The sequence below is a fragment of the Emys orbicularis genome, chromosome 10 (genome assembly GCF_028017835.1).
Source record: "Emys orbicularis isolate rEmyOrb1 chromosome 10, rEmyOrb1.hap1, whole genome shotgun sequence".
Classification (NCBI taxonomy): domain Eukaryota; kingdom Metazoa; phylum Chordata; order Testudines; family Emydidae; genus Emys; species Emys orbicularis.
The window spans coordinates 87,770,222-87,791,136 of NC_088692.1; the positions used below are offsets into that span (position 1 = coordinate 87,770,222).

Below are 20,915 nucleotides of genomic sequence, written 5' to 3' on the forward strand. Positions count from 1 at the left end.
TTTCCCAGCCTCTGTGCCAGTGCTGTAGAGGCCTGCCGATTGGCCCATATTGCAGGGATTTCACTCGCTTGCAGGGGATCTGTGTTACACAACACCCTGCTTTCCTCCTTGGAGACCCCTGGTAGTTTCCAGAGGGCTGGGGTCTCAAAGTACCCACTGGGCCTAGCCTGGTAGTACCTCATCCAATGAAGAGGCTTCCCTGGGATTAGGAGGAAGGGCATTGCCATGGAGACGCCGTTCTCCTTTCTGTGCCTCAAAGCTGGTTCTTCCAGCTCTGAGCCTCTGCTCTCAAAAGCCGTGGGACCGCTCAAGCCCTGAGTAAGGCCTGCAGCGTCTGGCGCTGAGTTCCGAGTCTCTCTATGTACTCATTCCCTCGTGCAAAAGGTCATCACAGAGCATAGGTTTCACGTCTGCCCATTTTGATGGCCTACGTGCGACATACTCTGTGCATAGGCCTTTGCACAGGGGTGAATGTCACTGTCTTGCTTTCCATATCACATCTGCCTTCACTAAACCCAAGAATCCCAAACTGGCACCCTAACTTGGTATAGAAACAGAAAAGAGAGCAGCTGATAGGGCTGTGACACAGGCCAGAGCTGCCAATGACGGTTTGAATCCAGTTACCTTGTTTGTTTCTCTTGCATAGCAATCTCCCTTGTGTCGTTCTCTTGCTCTCCCTAGCACCAAAGCGCTTGGGGGTCTTGGCAACAAGCCGGGCGAGGAGACAGGAAGGTGTAAATAATGCTGAGTTTGGCCTGAGGCCATAGATGAAGACTACGTAGGAGTCTGTCTCTAAGGAGGTGAAGATTTAACAAGCATTCCAAGCCAAAATCAACACCACCTAGCCCAACACACAATGCTGAGTTGGAAGTTGCCCAGGCAACTCAGTATTAATCAAGTGCCTCAAGTAAGTAAGGTTTTGTTAAATGTATCTCCTATTTGGCTGCTGATCTGTGTGGGCTCAGTAGCCTAATAAAACTTCAGCTACAACTTCTCTTTTTAATTATAACTTTCTTCTAATGCTCTACATGTGAATCTTTTGATTAAAGCATGTTGGCCAAACCCTATGTCCAAATCAGTGGCCCTCGACCTGGCTGGGGAAAAAAAACTATTTTTGTGGAAATTTTTGAAATGGTGAAGTTGTTTTGTTTTGTGTAATTTTTTGTTTTGAAGAGTTTGAAAGAGAGGCATTGAAAAAACAGTGCAGAGAATTTTTTTCAGCGTATTTTTAATTTTTTTAATTGAAAACATTATAAAATGCTTATAAAACTTACATTCACCAAAAACCAGGTTTTTGATCAAATACTTTGATAATGATTTTCAATAATATTTTGAATTCATTTAAATACCTGTATGCGCACACACTAAAAGCAAGAATTTTTTTGTGAAAAAGGAAAAATGTTGAGTTTTGTTGCATAAAATTTTGTTTTCACAAGAAAGCCATTTATTGGATGAAAATATTTTTAGTTTAAAAAAATGTTGACTAATTATCATGACCATTTAAAAAAAAATTGGCCTAATTATTCAGAAAGAGGTGGAGAATGAAATTTGGCCCATCTTCCCATTGGGGATAGTAGAACTATTTACAAGAAGACGACACACAGATTTGGCTTTTATCATGAGTACTGTAGATTTAAAAGAAAAACCGAGGAGACGCTGCAGTTTAATGTTGACTTGATTTTGGTCACATCAAGGTAAAGAAAACATCTGTTCTTGCACAGGGAGGGTATTTCACTCGCTTAGGTTAGATAATCAGAGTCAGACCCTGAATTTCAGATAAAGAAGAATCAGATTCATTTTAGGAACTGTCTGAGTATCTCAAAAGCAAGCTCAGTGCTCTGACCTAGGCATGGTAATGTTAGAAAGAGTCACATCTCGCAAGCTCTGTTATTTAAGGACACTGGGAGGATATTGAGGGGAATTATTTGCGGTAATGGGCTCATTAACGTAAGGTAAGATCTCTGTTAAAACAATAACAGCACCCAGCTGTCTTCAGAGTTGTGCCACATTTATAACCCACTTCACCGAGATGCAGTTCAATTATATGTTCCTTCCTGATCTTAAAATGTTAGGAAATATAAAGTTACTGGAGACACTTGAAGTCTGTCTGGAACATTAGCTACTACTTCTTCGTGCCACATTCTGCCATCATTGCTCATGTTAAATAACACTTATCCAAACAGGAGTCCTACTGACTTCAATAGATGACTTGCTGCGTAAAGTCTAGCCTTTGGAAAGGAGACTATCATACACTGGTCTCTGAGCTGTCTAGGTGGACATTGCTTGCTCTTCACTATTATAGTGGAATGCCAGTGCTGCAATGAGTTTTAATGTTTGGAAGAGTCTGAACTTAAAGGACAAGATTTTCAGAAACGGGTGCCCGAAGCCAGGCCCCTTAGGGTATGTCTACACTGCATCTTGGAATGCGCCTCCCAGACCTGTGCTGGCGGGGCTTGCGCTAACACGCTAAACAGAGCTGTGTAGACATTGTGGCTGGGGCTGGAGCTTGGGTTCTCAAGTCTCCCCCACCACGCCGGTTTGAGAGCCAGCTCCAGCCCAAGCCGCAACAGCCCTGCTTGCTATTTATAATGCGCTGGCGCAAGCCCTGCCAGCACAAGTCCGTGGACTCAGGCTGGTAGGCTCCCTCCCAGATGCAGTGTAGGCATACCCTTAGTCCAGATGTGGGCACCTAATTAAGTGGGCTCATTTTTGGAATTGCTGAGGACCCAACAGCTTCTAGTTTCTTCAACAACTCTGAAAATCAGGCCCAAAGTGTCTCTCGTGTGGCTCCCAAATGGAGGCACTGCAAATCAGTGACCATTTTTGGAATGACCTAATTTTGCAGAAATGGGCTGGGCTGGAGCTGAGCCAGGGCCGTAGCAACAAAGAACGTGGCCCTCTCCGAACGGTGGCCCCCTCCGAACATATGTCCGGGCGGGGCCCCTTACAATGCAGAAACTGGAATGCGGTATTTATTTTGCCACTTTTAGGGGCCCCCTTCCTTGCGGGGCCCCCTCCGGTCGGAGGGTACGGAGGGCGCTCGCTACGCCTCTGAGCTGAGCTGCAGCCTAGCTTGCACATGCCACTGAGGGGACAGAGGCTAGGAGCAGTCAGCAGCTGGGGGACCAGCCATTGCCAACAGTTCTGCTGCAGGTAGAGGGTCAGCTCCTATATGTAGATGTCCTTTGAGCTCATGGTCCTAATCAAGAATTCCCCATGATCCTCACACTTTTGCCAGAAGCTGGGAATGGATGACGGGATGGATCGCTTGATGATTGCCTGTTCTGTTCATTCCCTCTGGGGCACCTGTTAGAAGACAGGATACTGGACTAGATGGATCTTTGGTCTGACCCAGTATGGCTGTTCTTAGGACCCTGTTTAGCAGCTATTACCTCGATTGTTCCTCACCCCCCGAGCCCATGTCCTAGATGAGAACATGCAACCATGTTTCTGCAACAACCCTACTGCACTGTTAACATGTGTTCTCCTGCCTTTGTAGCATGCTTTCTGAATTAATATTCTGCCCTGCAGCTTGATAAAGTTCTCCTTTTACAAGGAGATGTTTAGTGGGAGTTTAGCTGCAGGATTGGGCATCTCATGCTCCAATTCCTGTGACACATTGTGAAATATACAGACTGTACAGTCCAGCTAAACAACGTGCTTCTAATCATCCCCTTGCAGGTGTTTCGAGAGCAGGGCATCCTGTTTGGGTATCGGCATCCAAGAAGTTCTGCAGCAGACTGTCTCCTCAGTGCCTTCCAGATGACAAACGAAACACTAAATATATGGACACACTTTTTGCCTGCCTGGTACTTGAGCTGGTTTTTATTAACTGCTGTATTTTCAAATGTTTAAAATCACCCTAAGTAGATGGCTGTTTGTGATGGGGGGTGACTGAAGGATTATGGGACCTGGGTGGGAAATGTTCTAATGGAGGGACAAGGAAAATATAACTGAGAACTCAAATAATAATCAATGCATTCATCGTAGTTCTGACAAAATAACAATAAATCAGTGAGGGTGAAATCCTCGAGAATGGGAGTTTTGCCACTGATTTCAATGGGGCGGCATTTCACTAGTAACGCACAAGGTACTAACTCAGTATTTTGTATTTCAGGTACTTCCTATGGAAGTTGTTTGCCTTGGCCTATTCGCTGGATATCTGGAACGACATGTATGCCTGGCCCTTTCTTGCCTACATGCTCACGTGCTGTATTTATCCTTTCACATCCAGCTGTGCCCACACATTCAGTACGATGTCCATCCAGGCGAGACATATTTGTTATTTCTTTGATTATGGTGCCCTTAGTATGTACAGCTTAGGTAAGAGTCTCCAAACATTGTCTTGTTAAATATGTAACAGAATAATTGGCAACATCTTCAAAAGCATCCAAGTGACTTGGGGCCCAGATCCTCAAAGGTATTTAGGCCCCTAGCTCCCATTGATATCAGTAAGAATTATGTACCTAAACACCTTTAAAGATCTGGGCCTAAGCCCCATTTTCAAAAGTGACTTTGGTATTTAGGAGCCTAAATCTAATTAAAAGTCAATGGAACATGGGCTCCTAATTCACTTTTGAAAATAGGACTTAGGCTTTTAAGTCATTTAGGCACTTTTGAAAAAGTTGCCCAGTGTCTCATTTTTTTTTTCTCATTCGTCTTTAATGTCTTAAGTATTTTGGGATTGCTGTGGGTGTTTTTCAGTTAATAATAATTCATGCTTTGCACCGTCCATTCAAGGATCTCAAATCACTTTATGAACATTAATGAAGTAAGGCTCACAACACCTTCATGAGGTATGGAAGTATTGTCATACCCATGTTACAGAAACTAAAGCACAGAGTTTAAATGCCTTGTCTGAAGTCACACAGGAAGTCCCGAGACTGCTGGTATTTATGCCAGGAACCAAGAGATTGACAGCTGAAAAATGGCTTAAAGCTACTTTTGTTCCCCCCAAGTCAAGTCCTGCATCAACCCAAGAATTGAAATCCTGCTCCACCGATTAGCAAGGGGAGATTGGAGGACCTCTTGTCCTTAACTATTGCAACATGACTGTGTTGAAGACACACCCAGGGCTTGAGACAGACAGACACACACACACTTCATCCAACTCTGATGCCTGCCGAAGTCAGACATGGCTTGCTAGATACTTGTACTACCATCCGCAGAATGTTGAAGTACAGTCCTGCATGTTAACATTTGGTAAAGTCACTTTGTCTGGGAGCGTTGAAGTAAAACTGACTTTTTTCTATCATGAATCTGTGCTATGTGTTAATGGTTAATCTTGGAGGTAGAGGGGACCAAAGCGGTGGCCTGACACTATTATGGCTCTATAGAAAGAATGCTGAGTACATGCAACCCGTGTGAGAATAGCTCTGGTTTTATTTATTGATACCATCGAGGGAGATGCAGGCCATCTCACCATTTGTGAATTAATTCCATGCTTCTGTCTACAATGGATTACACCTGCTGTTTCGGTTTGGAGTGGCCTGTGGCTTGTAAAACACATGTCACCAACATTTTTAGATTTTGCCATTTTGCTAATGCCCAGAGTAAAGGGATGAAATCGCACGATCCAAATAGCTCCATAGCCCCCCCAAAAACGAAGTAAGGTAAATTAGACCTAACCTGCTGGTTCAGATGTTCTGCATTCCTGCAGTGCCAACATAGCATGTTTTATCTATTATCACGGGACATGTCCAGCCTCCTTTGAAGTTGCTGGTCATTCTTATCAGTGCACAGTCATACAAGGGGTTGCTGAAAGTACCCTGCTCTGAGTCAGAGTTTCCCCTCTGTGATGTGTCTAATCTGCATCTACATAAGGATCCAGAGGGACCTGGCTGTCTTGCTTATAAATCAGAGATATCCTGACATGAAGTTACTGCCTTTGGGTTTATTTATTATATTTGTAAAGGAATGGGCCCCGTGGGATGCATCATCTCTGTTACAAGGAAGTCGTGCTGACAGCAACTGGAACGATAAAGTTATCTTCAGCACTTAATGAAATAATTCAAGCATAAATATGAATCACACTAAAGAAAGCATATACGCTGGCCACCACATAAATATAACAGAAACGTACGAACATCTCCACTGCAATTTAAAAAAAATCCATTGAAGGGTTCGATTTTGCAGTCCTGACTTAGCCCTAGCAGTCACTGCTGGGGAAATGCCTGAGTTAGGACTGGTTGCAGGGTCGGGCTCTTCGTTTTTTGTAAAATACCTGAAAGGAGCAGGCTGAAGCAAACTACAATTCTGTCACTTTACAACAGGAAAAAACAAAAGGTTCTGGGCCAGATTCTTCTCTTGCTTACACTGGGGTCAATCAAGAGGAACTCCACCAGGGCTTGGGGGGAGGGATAGCTCAGTGGTTTGAGCATTGGCCTGCTAAACCCAGGGTTGTGAGTTCAATCCTTGAGGGGGCCACCTAGGGATCTGGGGCAAAATCAGTACTTGGTCCTGCTAGTGAAGGCAGGGGGCTGGACTCAATGACCTTTCAAGGTCCCTTCCAGTTCTAGGAGATAGGATATCTCCATTTATTTATTTATTTATATTTAAGAAGTCAATGGCATTGCACAGGCATAAAACCCAATGTGAGTGAGAACAGAATCAGCCCAGGGCTATATAATTTGCCTTAATTTTTTCTACCAGAAAAAGAGGTATAAACATAGCTAGAATAGAATGTTATCAGGCTGGGCTGCCAATAAATAGGGGAATGCTATTGTCCTAAGTCAATTTGTTTCTGTCCTGTGATACAGACCAGTTTCAAAGCTCTAATTAATGAAGTGTTTAACCTAGTATCTGAAATGATGAAACTTTTTTCCTTATTTTGTCTTTCACATGTGTTAAATTAAGGTCCCTAGTCCACTCGCAGACACCTCTGATCAAGTCCATGGCAGACTATCCACTATCAGAGGACAAAGGTAGGTGAAATAATGTCTTTTACTGGACCAACTCCTCTTGGTGAGAGAGACAGACACCTCTCTCAGCAACTGCAGTTGGTCCAATAAAAGATATCACTTCAACCACCTTTTCTCCAGACCAACACAGCTACAACAACACTACATATCCAATATCAGTCAGCTTCAAACAACAATGGACTTTTTCTGATAGTCTTGCCCCTGAATCTGGAGGCTTATTTAAAAATCAATGGTTTCGTTTTCCAAGGTGCTGAAATCCTGTCCTTCCTTGCAGCTTTCTCTAATTGCAGAGGGAGCTACAAGTGCTCATCACCTCTGAAATATATTTAGGATCTGTCTACAAGAAACACAGGATAACATAGGTTTGCTTGTTTGAAACCTGCAAGATCACCAAATTACCCGGGAGGTTACTGAAGGGCACTAATAACATTCAAAACTAACCTGGACTCTGATTTTATTTTCAGGCTCTGCGATTGCTTATTCAACGTATGTTTTCCCAGAAGAATGGATCAGTAGCACTTTCCATCACTGTTATGTACCCATTGCTGTGCTTAACACGGTCATTAGCACTGGTCTTTCCTGCTACTCCAGGTACAGTTACCTCCTGATTATCCCACTGTGACTGCTAAAGCAGGTTTATTTACAAATGTAGCTTTGGAATATGTAACGCTGTGTGCACTGGGGAAAGGAAAGGGGAAAGGACGTTTAATTTTAGAACCATGTCATACAGTGAAGCCTAGAGCATGTGAAATAACTTATCGGTAAAGCTTTATTTTTACAGTTGCTGAAAGCTAGCTTGATATCTTACTATGTTTAATATGTCTGCCTAAAGTAACTTGTTTTTTTCTTTAACTACAGTGTGCCTGATATATGGGGTAAAGAAATTTGGGCCCCTGTGCTGCAAACACTTAAGCATGGGTTTAATTTTAAGCACCAAGATAGTCCCGTTGAAATCAAGGGGACTGCTCATGGGCAAAAGTTAGGAACGTGCGTAAGGGTTTGCAGGATTGGGGCCTCGCACCCAATTGCCTCCTTTGTAAAGGGTAATAAACATGACGTGTACTGTATGCTTACCAGGAGAAAATCATTCAAATCTAACTGCCCTGAAAATCTGACTTTATTATAAACTGAAAGTATCCTGGCATGGAATTTGGATTTGAGCAACATTTCTAAAAACTTCCATAGTACTCAGCTAGCTTCTGGTTATGAATTACCTACCAAATCTCAAAAAGGATCTGATGGAAATCCTCTTTAAAGCCTTCTTTGTAGAAGGTTAATCTCTACCATAAAGATGACACACAGTTTGCCTCTGCAACTGATAACTGATTTTTGGTTTTGGAGCTGCATGAATAGTTCAGCGTAATTAGTTTATTGTCCTTTTATTGGAGGAGTGATCCCAGTTTTTCCTATTAGAATGTGTGTCCATTACAGGACAAAGCACCACAATAGCTTCTGCTTATTGAGGAGTGCTTCCCTATCAGCTTTAGTGGCTCTAAGTCCACGTCTGACCCGGGGCCTTCGCCGGCATGTAAGTATGTTTGAAATGCTATTGCCACAGAACAGGGAGAGCTGAATTCCCAAAGGTAAAACACCACCAGCAGCAGAGGTGATTCTGCTGTAGCAGAGAAAAGAAGCAACTCCAGGGGGAACAAATTGATAGCATAGCAGTACATGGGTCTACCAAAATCATGCTGCAAAGCCTGGCTGTCCCAGATGGGTCTTGATCCAGCCACTTACTCACCGAAGTAGCTCTCCTGAGTTCTGTAGGGTACTTGCAGAGGACTACTCACTAGAGTCAGGGCTGCAGGTTTGCCTCCATCATTTTAATTTTAGTACCAAGTATTATGTGAACTGCAGAATTAGGAACTGATATTTTTAGACCATCCCACTTGTCTTGCCTTTTTTCCCCTCTCCTTTTTTCTTTTTTCCCTCTGTTTCTCTCTTCTTTTGTTTGTTTTTCCCTCCTCTTTTGTGTTGGTTGACTTTTGATTTCTGTTGTCTGGTTAGAAAAATGAAGACAGTGGTTAACTCTAGCTTTTACAATTTCAAGTATTACCAGGCTAACACAGTTATGAAATGTCAATGAGTTTGACCAGTCCACGTGTAGCTTTTAAACCTATTTTAAATTCTTTTTAATTTACAAATTGAAATGCCAGCATCACCCAATTGCAGAACTGTAGATATGGTCATGTAAAAATTTTACAGCACTAAATAGATCGGATAAGACAGTGTAACATTGTTGTCTCAGCAATGCTGAAGTGTCAAATGTCACCATTTTAACGAGTCAAAAAAAGGTTCCCAAGTAAGCAGAAATTGTGGCTAGTGGGCCTGATTCTGCTTTAACTTTACACCAGGGTGATTCCATTGACTCAAATAATATTATTCCTGATTTACACCAGTCTGAGTGGAGAATCAGGCCCACTGATTTCTAATTGCCCTCTCTGCTGGGATAATAGCTCTTGTCTCTAGTTATCATTCTTGAATCCTAGAGACATCTTCCTCTTCCTACCCAACCATCCTGTTGCTTCACAATCGGCCGTGCAATGTTGTCCCCTGTGAGTAGGTAACTTCTCTATTATTCATAATAAACATATAATAAAATCAGAGGATATCTCTGTGCAGTTGACGCTGAACTCTTATCGGAAGCTTTTATATATTTCCCTAACTTCATTCATGCAAAATGGAGCTTCCCTGTCAAATGAACTGCAGTAGCATGGAGCTTCAGCTTATACTGTGCCAGCAATGACTTTGTTAGCTACCAGACTCTCCATCTATTCTTCTCTTTTTGTCTGTCTCTCTCCTTTCTTTTTTTCTTTTAGGCTCAGGCCCGCAGCTGCAGAGGAAGAGAAATGCCACCCTGTGGCACAGAATCATTTTCCCCAGGGGGCCTTGATGTTCAGTGAAATACACTAGGAGTGCACAGTTCCGTAAAATCCATAGTTTTGTGAATGTCTCTTCGCCAAAGTCCTCTTCCTTGTTTATGTAAGTGGCTAACTCACGATTGCATCCCCAAAGGGTGCAATGAGCCACGCAAGGGGCAGAGAGCCTGCTTCAACAGGAAAAGGTTGGAGAGAAAATGGGACTGACTGAGTCCCTGGGAGTTTAAGGCATTCAGCACCATGCAGGAAATTTAGTGCTCAGTAACAGTAGTAAATCTCATTTGCTTTCATACAACACAGAATCCTTCCGTAATCTTAATTGCTATAGCTAAAGGACCAGATTCTGCTGAGTTACGCCAGTGCAACTCTTCCTCAAAATCAATGTGAATTATAACAGAGCAAAATTTGGTCCAAACTGCGGAATGGCCAATGTTGGAAGCAATGCAGTCTAACACGTTTAGAAGTGCAGTCACCCATGAATCTCTCTCTTGTCTTTTTTAAAAAACACTCTCGGTAGTAGGCCAATGCAATCTTGAGCCATCCACATCTACCATAGCTTTTATGACCATTCACAGAAAAACCACTGAGACATTCTATACCTTGGGGGAGTGTCCTGGAACCCCCATATTCCTCATTTATATATGATTGTGATCTTACATATAAAGCATGACTTGTAAGGTATCAGGGGAAAGGTTATGACCTGCTGAAAGTCATTTCTCTGTCCATATGTGTATATCATTAATGAATAGGAAGTTATGAGATTGTGTTGTATGGTGGTCACTAAAACATGCTGTAAGTTGGGGAATCAGCCAGGTATTAGCTCCCCAGAGGCAACAGCAAGGAAAGTAACCAATGCCCGGGTGGGGTATCAGTCAACCCATCAACAACCATTGTCCAGCAAGGGAGCTATGATGGAATGATTCACCTGCATGAAGCCACACCAGGGGAATTACTCAGCCTTGCCTGGGGACTCAGCAAGGCCCACCCAGACATGCCTGGACTTGTTTTCCAAGCACATGGACTGAGGGTATAAAACAGACAGAGTGGCCACATGTTTGGCCTTTCTCCTTCCCCCACCTACGCTGCAAGCAAGACTCCAACAGAGGAGACTGGCCCAGATTTCAAGGGGGACATCTGTATACTAAGGACTGCAATATCCAGTGGGGTGAGAAAAACTGCTTAGTCTAGTTGTTGCCCAGCCTAATAGGGTTGAGAGTTTAGACTGCGTGATCATATTTTATTTCTTTTGGTAACTAACTCTGACATTTTGCCTATCACTTAATATCACTTAAAATCTACCTTTTATAGTCAATAAATTTGTTTTACTGTTTATCTTTACCAGTGAGTTTGTATGAAGTGTATGGCAAATCTGCTCAGGTTTGCAAAGGCTGGTGTATGTCCACTTTCCATTGCTGAAGTGGTGAACCAATTAATAAATCTGTATTGCTCGTCTTGAGCAGTGCAAGACGGTATATTCCTGGGGCACAGTGCTGGGAGCTGGGGGGATTTGGTTGGTGCCTTTCTCTGTGTGATTCGTGAGTGGCTCTGAGAGCATTCACACAATCTAGCTGGGTGTGGGGCTCCACATGCTGTTGTGCTGAGTGATCACAGCGCCTGGAGGGGTTTGCTGCTGGTCACTAGCAAGGCATTGTGAGAGACAGCCCAGGCTGGAGAGAATTCAGGGGGCACAGTGGTCCCACAGTCCCAGGCTGCACCCTGGGGGGTCCCGTCACAACCACATCTACCAATAAACAGGTATATTTCCACTCCTTCAAACGTACTGGGCACTAACTTTCATAGGCATGTAGATTATTTTAGTGAGTAAAAGATGATGTAGTTGCAACAATACGGTATAACGATTTCAGGTTGATTAATACTGAGGCCATTTGCACTTCATCATCATCTTGGCAAATCACAAAGGGACGTTGCCTTCTTGTAAAGCAATCGCCATCCGGATTGATCTTTGGCATGGTGCTTAAGGTTGTCTGGTTATATATTGAGGTTTCAATCCATCACTGGCAATCTTGTCATGCCACCGAAGTGTTTGGCACCCACATGGTCACCAGCGGGGTAGCAGCATTCATTGGTAAGCATGCATCGGAACTCATTGGTTTTCCGTTTTTATAATATATCCATACCAACAAAGCTGCTGCAACTGATCCAGCCCTGATGGAGATGATTGTTGGATTTGGCTTCGAATATCTTCATTTCTGATCTTGTCTTGCCACTTCATATGGAGCAGATGACGGAGACAATGAAAATTAGAACCATCAGTCCAGTGATCTTCAGCCCTCCGATGCACCCACGTTTCATTTCTGTGCAACAGAGTTGGTGTAACTGTCATTCTATAGACCTGCAGCTTCATAGAAAGCTTGATGTCATGAGGTCCCCACAGAGGCTGCTGAAAGGCCTGAACCATGGATGCTGCTATACAAGTGTCCATATTTTTGAAGCATTGTTCAGCATTGTCTTTGACGCTACTCAAGTATCTGACAGCTGGCAGCTGCTCCATGTCCTATTCGGACAGGTTAATATTGAGGTGGTCGTAAACAGCAAAGTAGCTTGCATGGGTCTGGTTATTAATCCCAGCCACTGTATAATCTGTAGCCACTACCATCAAACAGCCTGCAGCTCCAGATTACAGCCATCTCAGTATTAACCTGTCCGAATGGGACATCAAGCAGTTGGCAACTATTTTTACTTGCTCTACAATAACTAAAAATGGAGAAAGATTCATGGGTCCTGGTAGGATTCCTTCAGGTACTTGGAGCCTTTAACAACAAGCATGCCTGTACATAAATGTAAGAAGTATGGGGAATAAACAGGAGGGACTGCAAGTATTAGTACATAAGCTAAATTATGACTTAATTGGCATCACAGAAACTTGGTGGGATAAATCTCATGACTGGAATATTAGTAGAGATTGTGTAGGAAGGACCAGCAGGGAAAAAGGCAGGAGATGTTGCATTATATATCAAGAATATATACACTTGTTTTGAGGTCTAGAAGGAGGTGAGAAGCATACCAGTTGAAAATCCCTGGGTAAAGATAAAAGGGGGAAAATAGGGGTGACATCATGGTAGGGGGCTACTATAGACCACGAGATCAGGAAGAAGAAGTGGATGAGACATTTCTAGAACAAATAACAGAAATATTCAAAACAGAAGACCTGGTAGTAATGGGGCACTTTAACCATCCAGACAACTGTTGGGAAAATAATGCAGCAAAATACAAAATGTCCAATAAATTCTTGGAATGTAATGGGGACAACTTTTTATTTCAGAAAGTGGAGGCAATAACCAGGGCGAGAGCCATTTTAGACTTGATTCTGACCAACAGGGAGGAATTGGTAGCGAATCTGAAGGTGGAAGGCAATTTGGGTGAAAGTGACCATGAAATGATAGATTTCATGATTCTAAGGAAAGGAAAGCGAGAGCAGCAGAATAAGGTTTACTTGGTCCTGCCTCAGCACAGGGGATTAGACTAGATGACCTCTCAAGATCCCGTCCAGACCTACATTTCTATGATTCTATGTACCCATCCATCTTAATCACTTCATACTATTCCTCATGAAGATCAACAGGAATATGAATCAGTGTATCAGCATGAAGATGGAACTTCTTGATGAAGGCAGGAACTTTTATCATGGTCATCAGAAAAAAGTTAGTGTTTCTATAAACCTACCGTACCAGCTCTTACCAGCTTCTCAGGAATTTCTTCCAATACTGGATAGTTGATTGGTGAATCAGTAATAAAGCATTTTTTCCTTTTATGTACTTTACGAATACTGAATTGTCAAATGTGAAAGTGTATAAAAATGGCTGAAAACGAACTTATTTTTGACTTTTAGGGGAAGCAGGATGCCTCCATTGCTCTCACTGAGAACTTCCTACTTCTTCCCATATCCTTCTCACCCACTGAATCAACATCTGTGCAGCAGTTGCATCTCAAGAGCTCTCGCATGCTTGAGAACTTGGACATCTCCCTTCAGATTCCCACATGGATCTAGAATAAAGACAGGACATATGGAAGAAAACAGAGAAGTATTCCTGGGACTTAAACTTTTCTTGCAGAACATAAAATCCCATGGATTATTGCGCACCTGGGCTGAAGAATTGGTGTTGTGTTTCAGAAATGGAAGTAAATGTAGATTTGAACATCGCTAAAAAGAAGTAGCAAAATGCGGGGCGAATAGTAGCACAGCTGTATTTGAATGGGTGGCATGAGGACATGAAGGATGGGATGGAATCTACACTTGCACCTGAAGCTCAGCACCCTACAAGGAGGATAAAAAGAAAGCCAATAGGCTCATCATCTTCTTCATCGTTTTCCATACCCAAAGTCTGCAGAGCTTACAACAGGCTTTCACAGAGGTCTAAATTGTGTCAGAGCTTTGTTGGGAGCCAGCTTCGCATCTGATTTGAAGAGCACTAGTAAGTATCTAGTCCAAGGGTTCTCAAACTGGGGGTCGTAACCCTCAGGGGGTCACCAGGTTATTACATGGGGGGGTCGCGAGCTGTCAGCCTCCACCCCTAAACCCCGCTTTGCCTCCAGCATTTATAATTGTGTTAAATACAAAAAAGTGTTTTTAATTTATAAGGGGGGGTCGCACTCATAGGTTTGCTGTGTGAAAGGGGTCACCAGTACAAAAGTTTGAGAAACACTGATCTAGTTCATTGCTCAGAAAGTCCGGAGAGTTACAAAGGATTGTTTTGCAGAGACGGGGTGTTAAATGAGCTGAGAAGTTGGCAGGGAGCCTTAGGCTTTGTCTTCACTACCCGCCGATCCGGCGGGTAGCAATCGGTTTTTCGGGGATCGACTTACCGCGTCTAGTGAAGACGCGGTAAAATCGATCCCTGATCGCTCTGCCGTCGACTCCGGAAATCCACCTCGGCAGGAGGCGGCAGCGGAGTCGGCGGCAGCGCGGCAGCGGTCGACTTTCCCGCGTCCTCACCGCTAGGTAAGCCGACCTAAAATACGCAACTTCAGCTACGGTATTCACGTAGCTGAAGTTGCGTATCTTAGGTCGGACCCCCGCTGCAGTGTAGACCTAGCCTTAGATGACCTGAGCACAGAATGCTGAATGTAGAAGGTGCAAGGACAAGGAGCAGTGAGAAATTTGAACTTGCAGTAATGAAACAACTGCTGTGTAGCTACCAAGTTAGTTCTCCTTGATAGCAAGAATAAGACCTAAGGAAGAAGTGCAGAGTTAAGACAACCCAAATTAGCATCAAGACACACCCATTCAATACACTGTATGTAACCACACTTGGGAGCAGGGATGAAGGAGATTTGAGGCTTACTTTCGCCATACTACACCCCATGCTTATCTTTCCTTGCCCTCACATGGAACCAGTCTCCACTTGTGCTACACTGCTGAAGGATTTACGGGATCAAGGCCTGTGTCTCTTCTCTTTTTAGGATGCTAAAAGAAATGAAAGGTAGAAAAACACAGTTGAGTCTGCCATGAGAAACCACTCTCACACAACTAAATATCCCACAGTACCACGAGAGTTGCAAACAGTAGTTTTAACTGAGGCTTCCATTTTTCTTTTCTAGGAATGTCAGGGTTGGAAATGATCTGGTTTCATCCCCATCTGTATCGTCCACTCCCCATCTTTGTTTTTTTGGTTTTAGTTTTAAAATAAATAAAATGCAAATACAAAACCAATGGATGCTGTGTTCATTCCTTGATTAGTGAGTATCAGATCAGGGCTGTGGGCTGTGCCCGGCAGTAACTGTCATACAAATGCACATGCAGTTTACAAATGAATGGCGTGAAAAAGAAACTGGGCCATATCCTACTTGCGCTGAACTCGGTGGCAAAATTCCTACTGAGGTCGGGGGAACAGGCCTGCGCTCGTTAGGTCATGAGTAGACCTGCCCTATCTGAACTCTTCACTTCCTTCTAGGGTACATTTGAGGTTGCATCGGTAGTAGAGCTCTTTTGGTATGGAAAATTCTTAACGGTGAGGGAGTGGATCTTTCATAATTCAATTCGAGTGAAAACACAGACTACTGAAGATGTGTGCCCATAACCTCTCACTGGCCTTGCCTGTGAGGTTGAATAACTTTGTAAACATTGGGCCTTTTCTGCTCAATCCATGAGAAAAATCACATGGAGAGGTGCCAATTTACCATTGCCCTGCAACTGGCATCTTCATTCACCAATGCAAACTGGGTGCTTGATGTTACCAAATTAGTATGGTGTCATTTTACACCCACTTTATAAATGACACAAGATGAATTGGGCTCATTGAAGTGAGAGTATCGTGTGTGGAGTGACTGCCATATCAGACATAAAGGGGAATCTGACTCTAAGGGATAAGTATAGTGTCTGTGATCACTGATATTCCAACTGGATTTCTGACCTGAATAGAATGGTAATACATCGCATTTACTCTGAACTTTGTATGTGTACCACTGAGCAATAATGTGTCTCTTTCTGGTTCTGTCTTGGTTTGGAATCTCAAGCTCTTCATTTGAGTAAATGAGTCACCTATGAACATGTTTTTTCTGCTGAAAGATGTGGTGTTCTTTCTAACTCTCCTCTTTGGCACAATTACCACTTCTTTCAGCTCTTTGCACATTTGCTGAGGACTGTTAAATTATGTTAGACTTTGCACCAACAAAGTATAAAGTGCATCTCAACAATTTCCTTGGTAGTGCTAACAAATTCCAGCATATATGTCTCCACCCAAACATACCCTTTCCTTCTCATTTACCATATGATTGTAATCAACAGGCTTGGTGCTCCATACCTCCATTATAACAGTGATGTCATAGAAAGGTAATAAGGGCCAGATTTATTTTATTTTGAATTTAAGCTGATATGTTTGTATTCCCTGAAATGCTGCATTTACAAAACCTTGGCCGGATGTAAAATATAAGTATTCTGAGACACGTGTCATGCATTGTAAACCGAAACTGTGATTCAACTTAATGAATCAACGTTCATGACCATGGCATGAATGCTGCTTTACTTACAAGGCCTTGTAATCCAATATAAATAGAACTCTTTTTATGACAACATTGAGTTCAATATCTAGCCCCTGTGATGAAGCAGTACAAAAACTCAGAGGTTAAAATAACTATAACTTTGGCAACTATTTAAAGAAGTAAACTCTGTTTTTTTCCAACTGACGTATGACAGATGTTGCTAAATTTTAAAGGAAGCACTTTCTCAGTGTTTTCCTTTAGGCCATTAATACTGCTTTGAAATGTGTGCCAAGATGATGTAAAAAGATTTCATACTTTCAAAGTTGTTCTCAGAGTCTGGGTTGAAGATTAGCATGCTAATCTACATCTAGAAGAGACATCCATTTTAGTCAATCAGAGCTTAGAAAATTGTGTCTGATTTGTTTGCTGTTCAGTGATTTTACACAATGGTAAGAAGCTTGTAATCTGGGAAATAAATTTGTGTGATTCAGCCATCATGGAAATGGCTACAGACTCCTCAATATGCTGCTAATTCCACTGTGGCCTGCAGAAAACAATTGGAAAGCACCACACAAGGAACCAGCAATTCCAACACTGCTCCCAGTGTCTGTCTATGCGGGACTCTGTCACCACAATGACCCAGCAGCACACCACAATACTAGCAATCAGGCTGGAGACCCAACATGGAAGTTTGCTGAATTGTAGAATCAAGATATCCCTCTGCTCCATTCATCATTCCTTATTACTGATGATGACTGGCCTGCTATGGCTCCTGTATTAGTGTAAGATTCAGCTATTTTCAATTTAATTGTCTTATCTACAACGAGAGCCGAGGAAGTGGGGAATCGATGGAGTTTAGTGGGGAATGATTGTGGGTGCCCTGTCTCAAAAGGCCTGATCCATTCATGGTAAAGGCAATGGGAGTCTTTCCATTGACTTCAGTAGAGTTGGGCCAGGCCCACAGGTTTAACCAGTCTTTGCATAATTCAGCTGATTGATACATTATAAACAAGGCCATTGTTAGAACAAACCTGGACATTTATGTGGCTTGTTTGTCTACCACGTTTTACAATAATTAGTTGCAAAAACAAACTGAGGATGGTTGTAATTTGACTTTAATTTCTCCAGCCCCACTTCTGGATTTAGACAGCTTTTTGTATGCTAGTATAGATTACTACAGCTATGAGAATATGGCTTGTGCAAAAAATTTACATAAAAAGCCTGTTCTGCAAGCCACAGTTCCTTCGAAAATATCCCTGGCAGTTGCTCAATTCTTATTTGCCTTGATTTTGTAATTTGAAATGCTTTTTTATGTAGGTTCCCCGAGATACAGCAGCCCCGGCTCAGTAAAACTCTTCGCACGCTGGCTTTTGCATATCCGTACCTGTTTGACAGCACCCCTCTCTTCTACAGGGTATGCACTGAACATTCAACTTTTATTAAGATGCCATAAAATACATTGGCTTCCTGCAGTGAAGTAACTATCGGCTATTAACATGAGACTGAGCGTATTTAGGAAAATATACAGACTTTTTTTTAAAAGGAAAATTGTATGAGCTAGAAAACAGTGTTTGGCTATTTTTAGCAAATATTTGTTGATGTACAGATTATTTTGTGCTCAGTACAGGGGCACTCAAACATATTGGCAATTTACCATGAGCCCAAAAGCTGCCCTTGGCCCAATTCTTGGATGTCAGTGGGAGTTCTGCCTGAGTAAGGTCATCAGTATTTGGACCATAATTTGCATAAAATAGAGATGATTGCATCTGCTCTCATATCTACTACTGGGCTCTGCCCGCAGTGTTCCAGATCCCAGCGTACAATAATCCAGCCTAAGTGGCCACTTTTAGTCCTCATACTAAGATGGCTAGTAGTCAAAGATGGCAAAGCCTCATCATCTTGGTATATAGGGCTACGGGGATAGGTGGTGTGTTCTTTGGAAACATGCAACAGACAGACAAGAAGAAAGCCCTGTTATATATAGACAGCTTGGGCTTGATTCTCCACTGTGTCCCAGCATGGAGGGCACAGGAGCTGACTGAGGCTATCTGATTCCCAGGCACAGTCTAAACTGAAGCTCCATGAAAAAGGCTTTAACTTACAACACTGGCATAAGGGCCCTTAGGGACCTTACACCAGTGGCGAATAAGACTCCGATATAACCACGCCCACTTCATTGTTGATCCCACCCATGCCCCAATGTATGAATGCCCCTGCCCCAGCCCCACTCTCAGCTTACACTGGAAGTGAAGAAGTGGCTAGCACAGGGGGCAGGGGAACTGCCTATGCAAGCTTTCTGCTAGTGGAGCGTTCTGCTGTGTGGGGTGACTACTCCACAAGACGCCTCTAGCCGTTTTATGAGGCCAGGGGACCTTAGCATAGCAGCAAATCTGGCCCCAATCTAGAGGTATTCTTCAGTAGTTCTCTAACTTTCCTTTTCTTGGTACCCCATGTGTAATTTTTCCTTTTGATATCACAGCTATATCTGTGTACTGGGGAAAGCTGCATGGAAAGCGTAATCCCAGTCCACTACAGGCACTGTGTGTTTGCCTTCCTCACTTGTTTCATTTTTGCTGCACATTTGCCTGAGAGACTTGCACCGGGACGCTTTGACTATATTGGTGAGTGCAGAACACTGTGATTCTTGTCTTTGCTATTTTTTATTTCCAGCATTTAAGAGCACAGAAGCTTGGGCATCTCATAAGGGATATAATATATCCGGAGCAGAGTAAATGGTTCATATCAGGAAAATGCATTCACTGGTTCACACTCATGGTTAGAGTAGCCATGCATAGTTGTGCAAGAAGCCATCTCCAATGACCTGTTGTTTCAAGAAGTATCATAGAATCTTTAATGACCACAAAGTGGTTCTTTGCCATCCAAAAATCTATACCGGGGTAGGCAACCTATGGCACGTGTTCTGAAGGCGGCACGCGAGCTGATTTTTCAGTGGCACTCACACTGCCTGGGTCCTGGCCACCAGTCCGGGGGGCTCTGCATTTTAATTTAATTTTAAATGAAGCTTCTTAAACATTTTAAAAACCTTATTTACTTTACATACAACAATAGCTTAGTTATATATTATAGACTTATAGAAAAAGATCTTCTAAAAACGTTCAAATGTATTACTGGCACGCGAAACCTTAAATTAGAGTGAATAAATGAAGACTAGGCACACCCCTTCAGAAAAGTTGCCGACCCAATCTACACCATCGTGCCATGCTATACAGTACTGAGTTGAAAGAAAGACTGACTCATCAGTACTACTTCTTGCAGCACACAGGTGTTTCTTGGTGGTCTCCCATCCAAGCAGTGATCCAGCCAAGTTCTACTTAGTTTGTAGTCTCTGGCAGAATCACAGCACAAGGCAGTATATGCAGAGCTTCGGTTTATGATAAGCAGGGATTCAGTGAGTTTCCAGATGGACAATTGCCTTAGTTTAGCAGCATCACAATAAGAGCCATATAAATTAGTAAAATAAATAAATTGAATTTTTGCACATAAGATTTTCAAAGCTGTTAGAGGTGTATTTTAATGAAACCCAGAGAAATTTCTTGTTAAATATTTTGACTCTGTTGCAGGGCACAGCCACCAGCTTTTCCATGTATGTGGGATCATTGGCACACACTTCCAAATGGAGGCCATCTTTATAGACATGAACGCTCGCCGTGACTGGCTCTTAGCTTCCTCACCTCTTCTCTCTTTCTCTCAAACAGTTGGTTCAATTGGTATCTCCATTATCATTAGCCTAACTATCATTGGGGCTTTCTCACTGGCTCTCTATTCAACACCAAAGTCCTCTAGGACAGAAAAACTACATCGGCATTAAACTTTAAGTAGAGATTGGTTTTAGTTACATTGCTGCAAATGAGAAATACCAAGTAACTTTAGTACTGGATCAATGAAGGTGATGAGATATTTTGATGAATGTTTTTCTTGGGGAAGATACTCACTCAAGGGGTTTTCAAGAGTGAACCATTTTATAGTGCACTGCTTTTTGTACATATGACTTTAAAGTTGGAGACAGATTGTGAAATGGTTTAAAATCGGGTCAAGTTGATATTTTAGCATGAAATTATTTAGAAAAAAATGAAAACATTGTAAAAGGGAGAAGTGTCATATTTTGCAAGCCAGTATTTGAGGGCAGATTTAATCCAAATGATGAAACTCACTGTGA

At 42.6% G+C, this 20,915-nt stretch overlaps 1 protein-coding gene across 1 annotated transcript; it reads left to right on the top strand.

The window, feature by feature from the left end:
* Nucleotides 1-856: 856 nt before the first annotated feature.
* Nucleotides 857-20,567, top strand: PAQR5 (progestin and adipoQ receptor family member 5). The gene is made up of 8 exons (XM_065412411.1): nt 857-907; nt 3,682-3,809; nt 4,118-4,323; nt 7,385-7,511; nt 16,545-16,589; nt 18,056-18,152; nt 19,218-19,359; nt 20,320-20,567. The coding sequence occupies exons 1-8, from the start codon at nt 857-859 to the stop codon at nt 20,565-20,567; spliced, it is 1,044 nt and encodes a 347-aa protein (XP_065268483.1).
* Nucleotides 20,568-20,915: the final 348 nt, after the last annotated feature.

Coding starts and splice junctions, on each gene's coding strand:
- PAQR5 (XM_065412411.1), top strand. CDS start 857: ATGCTGAGTTGGAAGTTGCCCAGGCAACTCAGTATTAATCAAGTGCCT. Junction 3,810..4,117: donor ACACACTTTTTGCCTGCCTG/GTACTTGAGCTG, acceptor TTTGTATTTCAG/GTACTTCCTATGGAAGTTGT. Junction 18,153..19,217: donor GCACCCCTCTCTTCTACAGG/GTATGCACTGAA, acceptor TTGATATCACAG/CTATATCTGTGTACTGGGGA.